The 7,460-nt window shown below is 48.2% G+C and overlaps 4 protein-coding genes across 4 annotated transcripts; 3 read left to right on the forward strand and 1 right to left on the reverse strand.

Annotated features, from left to right (window-relative positions):
- Positions 1–39: 39 nt before the first annotated feature.
- On the forward strand, positions 40–1,961 carry L228DRAFT_206924 (SNF5-domain-containing protein; the record flags this gene model as incomplete). The annotated part of the gene is made up of 4 exons (XM_018329696.1): positions 40–386; positions 447–1,661; positions 1,719–1,803; positions 1,860–1,961. 4 exons carry the CDS (start codon positions 40–42, stop codon positions 1,959–1,961), a joined length of 1,749 nt encoding a protein of 582 aa, XP_018191893.1.
- A 342-nt stretch (positions 1,962–2,303) lies between these two features.
- L228DRAFT_10358 (hypothetical protein) lies at positions 2,304–2,719 on the forward strand. Its single transcript, XM_018328874.1, has one exon. It carries the CDS (start codon positions 2,407–2,409, stop codon positions 2,644–2,646), a length of 240 nt encoding a protein of 79 aa, XP_018191894.1. The 5' UTR covers positions 2,304–2,406; the 3' UTR covers positions 2,647–2,719.
- Positions 2,423–3,542, reverse strand: L228DRAFT_279556 (hypothetical protein). Its single transcript, XM_018335693.1, has 2 exons — positions 2,843–3,542; positions 2,423–2,770 (listed from the first exon to the last, which is right to left on the reverse strand). Exons 1-2 carry the CDS (start codon positions 3,386–3,388, stop codon positions 2,738–2,740), a joined length of 579 nt encoding a protein of 192 aa, XP_018191895.1. The 5' UTR covers positions 3,389–3,542; the 3' UTR covers positions 2,423–2,737.
- Positions 3,543–4,970: 1,428 nt separating this feature from the next.
- L228DRAFT_216542 (ribosomal protein L6) lies at positions 4,971–6,276 on the forward strand (the record flags this gene model as incomplete). The annotated part of the gene is made up of 5 exons (XM_018330120.1): positions 4,971–5,016; positions 5,188–5,235; positions 5,302–5,557; positions 5,635–5,812; positions 5,873–6,276. 5 exons carry the CDS (start codon positions 4,971–4,973, stop codon positions 5,921–5,923), a joined length of 579 nt encoding a protein of 192 aa, XP_018191896.1. The 3' UTR covers positions 5,924–6,276.
- Positions 6,277–7,460: the final 1,184 nt, after the last annotated feature.

Here is a 7,460-nt window from a genome sequence, read left to right on the forward strand (position 1 = left end):
GATCATGTTATGAGGCCTACCAACGGTCACTTTGATGCAATGTCGCCTCCGCACGCTTTCATATCGAGCTACGCGCCCCGCTTGCGCACCTATGGCAACTCTCTTCTTACTCCAGTGATCCAACCAAGCACGGGTCAAGGAGCGCCAGGAGCGCGGACCACCAAAAGAGGGACCTTAGCGGTCAATTATGCCGAGGACAACTTTGACGATGATGATTTTGAGGATAGTGAAGGCCCACGACGGCCCACGGGGCTTCGGAGTCTCAGAAGAGAGGATTCTACCCAGGAAAAGGCTTCACTAGCCGAAAAATTGGGAACGGAGCTCACCTCGCCGGTCGAGTTGCAAGGCATCTGGAGAGATTGGATGGGCAGACCAAAATTTGGAAGGTGAGAATCGATTACAGTCCTTTTGCCATGGCTATACTAATCTTCAAGTGCCATTTCAAGATCAGAACGGCAGCTTCATGCCCAGACGGCCTTGCCTTTGACTCTTATACCTATCCGGATAGACCTCGACATCCCTGCATTCACTCCACAGGCGGCTTTGCCGCTGCCAATAAATGCGCATGATTTCAATATCAACCCAGCGCTGCCGGCCTACAGGACTCCAGAGCAAACCCCCCCGTACCGGTTGAAGGACGTCTTTCTGTGGAACTTACATGAAACGCTCATGACACCAGACCAGTTCGCAAGCATTATGGTTAACGACTTGGATCTACCAAATCCTGCCGCGCTGACCGTCCAAATCAGCAACCAAATACGTCAACAACTGGAAGAATATGCGGGGGTGGCATTACACCCCTTATTTCATACCGCTCATAGTGCGAACAACCCTGGGCAAAAACCGGTTCGGGGATCTTTATCAAGAGCTCACTCTAATACACCGGCATCTCCTGCAGGGACCCCCCTTACTATTGGTCACCTTAAAACCAACGGATATGCATCTCCATCCAAGGGTTCAGATGCCATCACTGCTTCTGCTACGCCATTGCAAGCCTCTTCTGACGAGCATAATCCTGATGATACATACCGTTGCATTGTGACTTTGAGCATTAATCTGCAGAACCAGCTCTACACCGATAAATTCGAGTGGTCTCTCTTGCACCCTCCAGGATTGGCTGAGAAGTTTGCGAAGCAAACTTGTGCTGATTTGGGCCTTGCTGGGGAATGGGTGCCTGCCATGACTCATGCAATTTATGAAGCGGTCTTGCGTCTTAAAAAGGAGGCGTGCGAGAGTGGCGGACTAGTTGGCGGTCTCGGCTACGGTGGCGAAATCGACAACTTGGCTGCCGGGGGTAAAGAAGCCGGATGGCGATATGATAACGAGCATCTTGCGGACGAATGGGAGCCGAGGGTTGAGACTCTTTCGAAGGAAGAAATCGAGAAAAGAGAAGGCGATCGCGAGAGACAAATTAGGCGGCTTCGGCGGGAGACGGCAAGGTTCTCTTCCACGGCAAACATGGCAGGCGGTATGCCTTCAACCGGGGGTTACTTTGATTTGCCTGACCCGACCGAGACACCTATGGGAAGAGGTGAACGTAGTAAGAAGAAGCGGAGATTTCGAAGTCTTAGCCCTAGTGGAAGAGGCGGCACTCCAGGTGGAAGGGGCACTCCGGATACTGGTGTAGCTGGGTATGGAGGCGGTGGTGGTCTTTCAGAATGGTGAGTCCGGCAAAGCATATAGACATTCTGGATACAAGTTAATCAGTCGCCATATAGGGAGCGACAGAGCTGGCGGTGTGCACACTGTATGGTTTGGGGTTCCGGTGTATGGACCGCCAGAGACGGGCCGAGTGGTCAAAGGGTACGTTCGCCGATCCACATAATATTTTAAGAGGATCTCAACTGATAATCTAGCAGTCTCTTTGTAACAACTGTGGTCTTATTTTCGAAAGAGACAAGAGGCTCCCTCCTTGGTCGAAAGCACTGCACAAAAACGACCTTCCTCCTGTCGTCAGATGATAATTTATAAGTGCTTCTCGCTCTAGCTGGCGATGGTCGGATACTTGGCCGTCAGTTATTCGTCTTTTCAATTTCCTTTCTCTTTTTCTATCTTCTCATCTTCCCCTTATGCGATTGAGACTTCGACCAAGGCACGGAGTTTTGGCAGGGGTGCATTACGGTTCAGTTTATATGTACAATATGGGCTGCATTTTAGGTGGCGAGCATCATTTCATATGCGTTCCTTCTCCACGGCGTGACCAAGCTCAAAAAGTCCAGGCTGTTCTCGGAGGTGGCGGCTTGTTTGGAGGCCGTTGGATATTTTTGCCTTGTCTTATCTAATGACTCAAACTTCGAGTCGCGAAATGCATAGGTTTAATTGCCGAGAAATCAAATATCACCATTCCAAAGCTTGACTTGGCTGCTTCACGACACAACCGACACAGCTTGTAGGGAGGCACCGACCATGCGAATAACGGTTTCAGAGGAATTTCATTTCTTGTTTCTTCTTATTTCTTACGGAATCTCCAGCTCTACCTATATTCGTGGGTTTAAAATGCTATCGGGGCCCTGGCCATGCTACATGCAATTTATTCCTCAAACATCACAGCGTTCTGATGCGCATATTAAAACGCAGATGATTCAAACGTCTCCCAATGTCGACAACAGTTGGTTAAATGGAATGCGATCCTTAGCAGCGAGATAGAGCGTCAAAACATCTTATAACGCCTGCAAAATGAGAGCCCTAGAAAGGAAAATGCGAGACCTCTGGAAATCTCCTCGGCGCTACCGGTGCTCTAGATCTTTGATGGTCGTGACTCTGGGGGCTCCTGTTGACAATGACAATTAGTTTAATGACCTTTGACAAGCAATACAGCCTTATTTCTTTTCATATTACATACCGACTCTGCTTTCCTCTTTCGCGCAGCTTGCTGTGCATTCGGCTCATTGTCTCGTCCCCCGTTATTATGTACTGTCTCTCGAGCTTTGGGCTTTGCGACACCAAAAACATTGTTGCTTCCAGTAACGTTGATCCCTGATAGTATGCTGATCTCGACAGGTCTTGATCGCCCGTCCTCCGTCTCAAATGCGCTCAGAGCGGACATTTGTCGCAATGCGGCCAACATCCCAGCAGCCACACGCGTGCTGGTCGTTTGAGGGTCAACATTTGGTACGGCAATCAAATTTCCATGGCCCATGATTCTGGTGGACATGTCGATTTTCAGGGTTATAGGGGCCGCCATGTCAACCTGGCTATCGTCGCTGTCTCCGTACGCTTGTGGGCCCGCGAAGATGAAATTTGTTGGAAGTCTGTGGGTAGTCGCGCAAGAATAAGATGGCGGAGCGTCTTCTCTTTGGTTGGAATTTGATGCTGCCTGTCTAGACTGATCCCCAGTATTATTTGAGCCTTTTTGGATTTGGTGCGTGATTGATTCAAAGGGAAGCATTTTGGATGGCTCGCCAACAGCGCGATTTGCTGAAGCTGTGATGGGAAATGCAATGCAATGATACCAAAATGATGCCCTTCTATGAATTATAAATAAATTTGATATGTGCCTTACAAGGACAATACCTCTTGAAGAGAGATTTCAGGATAACTATAATGTTTGCAGGATATATCCAGATTAAGCTGAGGACCCTTTGCGAACAACCGGGTACTTATAGCCTTGGATGTTTCGATTCACACCATCAACATATAATCCGTCAGAACGTTCACCTCATTCCATTTGCGCTTCCAGCCGCCATGCTATTGTTGTCAAACTTTGCTATTGATGCAACCACACGCGTGAACCAGCAAATGTGCAGGGGGAAGGGGCTTTGGGCCCGGCCACCAACATGGTCTAGTGATTACAGGCGACTGGGAGGACATTGTCAGAAACCATTGTCCTGGCCAGTCATAGATTCACTGCACTCAAGCAACAGCTCTGTCTAGCTGTATTCTGCAAGGTAAGTGGTCATTGATCATCACATTGGTTGCTATTGTTCTCAGGCTTGAATAAGACTCGGCTAGCGCAGGCCCAGTAGATATCGGGCTCCGTGTGGCTGGGGAGGCAGGAAGTGACAATAGCAACATGTTTCACAAGTGCTGCGATTGCATATTGCCTGTCTTGATCGTGTCATTGCTATTGATCTCATTCGCAATTTCACAGAGCCGCATCGCTGGGGCCTTGAATGGCGGTTCCATTCCAGGGAAGAATAATCATCACCATGCTCCCTAAATTAGTTCGACCTGGGCCATGTTATTCCTCGGGCGCACTGAGGATCGTTGGTGAAAGTACCGAATGTTGGTTTTAGCCGTCTTAGATGCGATTCGTAATGATCCGGGATCAGTTGTCAGGGCCAAGTACTCGTCAGAGAATATTTTTGTATTGTTCCGGCCCCGGTCAATCCACTTTCAGCCCGGATTCTTCGTATCGTACCGGAGTAAGTCAGAAACGGGCGAGGTTTCATTATGCTGTCGGTTCGCTTAGATAGCCTTTCACTGTTCTGTAATGACGATCATGCAGCACGAGATACAACTTTGGATCCTCGACTGTTATTCCTTTCCACCCAGAAATAAGGAAGAAGACGCCTAGTCGCAGTGCCAAAGGCAAAAGAGGCATATAGGAATACACACGATGATTGCAGGTTGGATGGGTGATTTAGGTAATATGAATTAGCACATGACCAACACGGCCTAAGGTACATTGAGTTCGTACCCGGAGTGAGGGACGTTGGCAGCAATTTTGGAGTCATAGTTATGGAGAGACTTGAATAGTCATCTTACTGTACCATAGAAAAGTGTGTTTGTGCGGTGAAATCCAACCCATCAAAGATGGAGCGAGAGGAGGGAGATAAGATCTTGGGGAAAAAGACAACAGGACTTTTCCATCCGAAAAAGGTAAGCGTGGAGAGGGCTTAGCGAGATCGCTTGTGACCTGCGCCAAGACCGCACAATGAATTTCCTCCTTCGAAACTTCGAAGCCGACCAAGCCCCCGTCGACAGCGAGTTGCCGCCAACCCCTCAGTCAGTTCAACCAGCGTCTCAAGATGAAGTTCATTCATTCCCAGGAGTCGCTCATCGTCCCGGATGGTGGTAAGTAGCGATTTTTACGATTTTCGATGATTCGATTAGTGCCGAAGATGGATGGGTTGTTGGACGAGCAGAGAGGTTCTGCGATCCAATTTGTCTCCCGCGATGCGATTATCTGAAAATCACCACAATTCCTTTCGAAAACGCCGACGCTGACGAAAATACGATTTACAGTGAAGGTCCACATCAAGTCCCGCTTCGTGACGGTCGAGGGTCCCAGGGGTACGTGAAATACCAGTCTAGAGAGCGAAGGATCAAGAGCAAGGACAATCCTAATTTTCAATGCAGGCAAGCTTGTCAAGGATCTCAGCCACGTCGCTGTCACCTTCACCAACCCCAAGAAGAACCTCATCCAAATTGAGCTGCACCATGGCCAGCGCAAGAACATTGCTGCTCTCCGCACCGTCAAGACCATCATCAACAACCTGATCATCGGTGTCACCAAGGGTTACAAGTACAAGATGCGCTACGTCTACGCCCACTTTCCCATCAACGTCAACGTTGACAAGAACGGCGAGACTGGCCTGTACGAGGTTGAGATCCGGTATGTGCAGCCGAACGAAACCGAATCCAATCATATGGAACGAAGCCGACAGGAGGACTGACTTGGGTGCGATATAGTAACTTCCTTGGCGAGAAGCTCGTCCGCCGGGTGACCATGCACCCCGGTGTCGAGGTTGAGCCCTCAAAGACCCAGAAGGACGAGCTCCACCTCACTGGAAACTCGCTCGAGAACGTTTCCCAGAGCGCTGCCGACATCCAGCAGATCTGCAGAGTACGGAACAAGGATATCCGGAAGGTACGGTTTCTATCTCCGATCCTCAGCTTAAAGTATGATAAGCGCTAACTTTTTGCTCAGTTCTTGGACGGTCTGTACGTGTCCGAGCGGGGCAACGTTGTCGAGGAGTAAACGGCTGGTTGTCAAAGGGGATTCCCGGGGTTTATAGGGCTGAGGCGTTTTGCACATCAGCTCGTAGATTTCGCATCTAGCATGGTCAAAAAATTAAGCTATGCAAAATTTGGTGAATTTCATTCTACAACTTGTTCAATTTTGGCTACTTGTGCACCGTTTGATTTCAGTGGTCTGGGCAAACATTTAATGTCTTTGTGATGTATGTTTTTGGTGAATGCCTTGGATATCCAACAAGGCAAACGTGGGCTTATTCCACCTATCGGATCATCTCCTTCGACCATGTATATTTCATTTTACAAGATCTTTAGCTCCCCAATTGGCATTTCGACAATTTTCCTTCAGTCGGCCCCCAGAGGATGGATTTTGTGACTAGGATCACCTTTAGCTCCAACATTCCCCCGCTCTTGGCACCCTATGCAACCTGTTGCTGTGGCGCACCAACAGCCAAGCTCGCGGCTCAAAGTAGTTATTGTCTAGCAGGATATATCAACGCTGGTCAAGCTTGCCTCGATGCCTTAAGGGCCATTTTAAATCACCATTGGTGTTTCCTGTGAATCGAGTTGGCCAAGAAATATATCGCTCCGTAGCCTTCTGTACTCGCTCCAACCCATCTTTCTCTGCTTGTGACGCAAGACCGCCGAATAATATAGTAGGTTGGTTGAACTCGTGAAGTGGTGGGCTAGTACGGTAGGTAAGTTAGATAAGGTCGCTACTCATTCGCCAGCCTTGTATGAGAATGACTGCATTAGCCTGACTCAACCTTTTACAATGATCCGGAAGGCAAGCAAAAAAAAAAAGTGCCTTAGCTTACTGGTTCTTTGTCCTATCAACTCTTCCAGAGAAATTTTTAGAGTCCAGATATCATCAGTCGGCATCTTTTCCAGGCGTTCAATATATGTGACCAAATCACATTTTCTGTCATTAGATTAATGTGGAGGAATCCTGGAATTGTTAATTTGATATTATACTACGGCATATTGTTTCCATTCGATAGTTCCAAAGGTTGTAATCAGTATATCGTGCAAACGAACATGGAAAGAAGCCTTATGACCTGATGCAGATTTATTTGATTATTCTTGAAATCGGCGACAATCCCAATGTATGTACTCCGTTCAGCACAACAACTGTGCTATATCTCGTAGTAACATTGTTTACTTTCTTTTGGATTCCACTCATAATCCAATTCTCGGTGGAAACCATTGAGCTGGTCATCTGTCAGTGCGGAGTCGTTCTCTTGCCCAGGCCATGGCGTGGGTCTGTCACCACTGCGTGACGATGAACTGCTGAACTGCTGATAAGAACATTTGATGCATCCAAATTTCCAAGCTAACGATTTTGTCTTCTTAGTGCTAGAGAGGCTATCTAAGCATTGCGATGCACGGATACGTCTGAGGTCTTGTCTGATTTCAGTGTCCAATGTTCTCCGAACCGGAACGGGGGAAGATAAACACGGAGTACTAGCGGTCCGATCATCTGCCATTCAATTGCGCAATCCCAACTTGACTCATTCTGCTTCATTAAATATTCGTGGTTA

The sequence above is a fragment of the Xylona heveae genome (assembly GCF_001619985.1).
Source record: "Xylona heveae TC161 unplaced genomic scaffold L228scaffold_1, whole genome shotgun sequence".
NCBI classification, from domain to species: Eukaryota; Fungi; Ascomycota; class Xylonomycetes; order Xylonales; family Xylonaceae; genus Xylona; species Xylona heveae.

Coding starts and splice junctions, on each gene's coding strand:
- L228DRAFT_10358 (XM_018328874.1), top strand. CDS start 2,407: ATGCGAATAACGGTTTCAGAGGAATTTCATTTCTTGTTTCTTCTTATT.
- L228DRAFT_279556 (XM_018335693.1), bottom strand. CDS start 3,388: ATGCTTCCCTTTGAATCAATCACGCACCAAATCCAAAAAGGCTCAAAT. Junction 2,771..2,842: donor GAAAGAGGAAAGCAGAGTCG/GTATGTAATATG, acceptor CATTGTCAACAG/GAGCCCCCAGAGTCACGACC.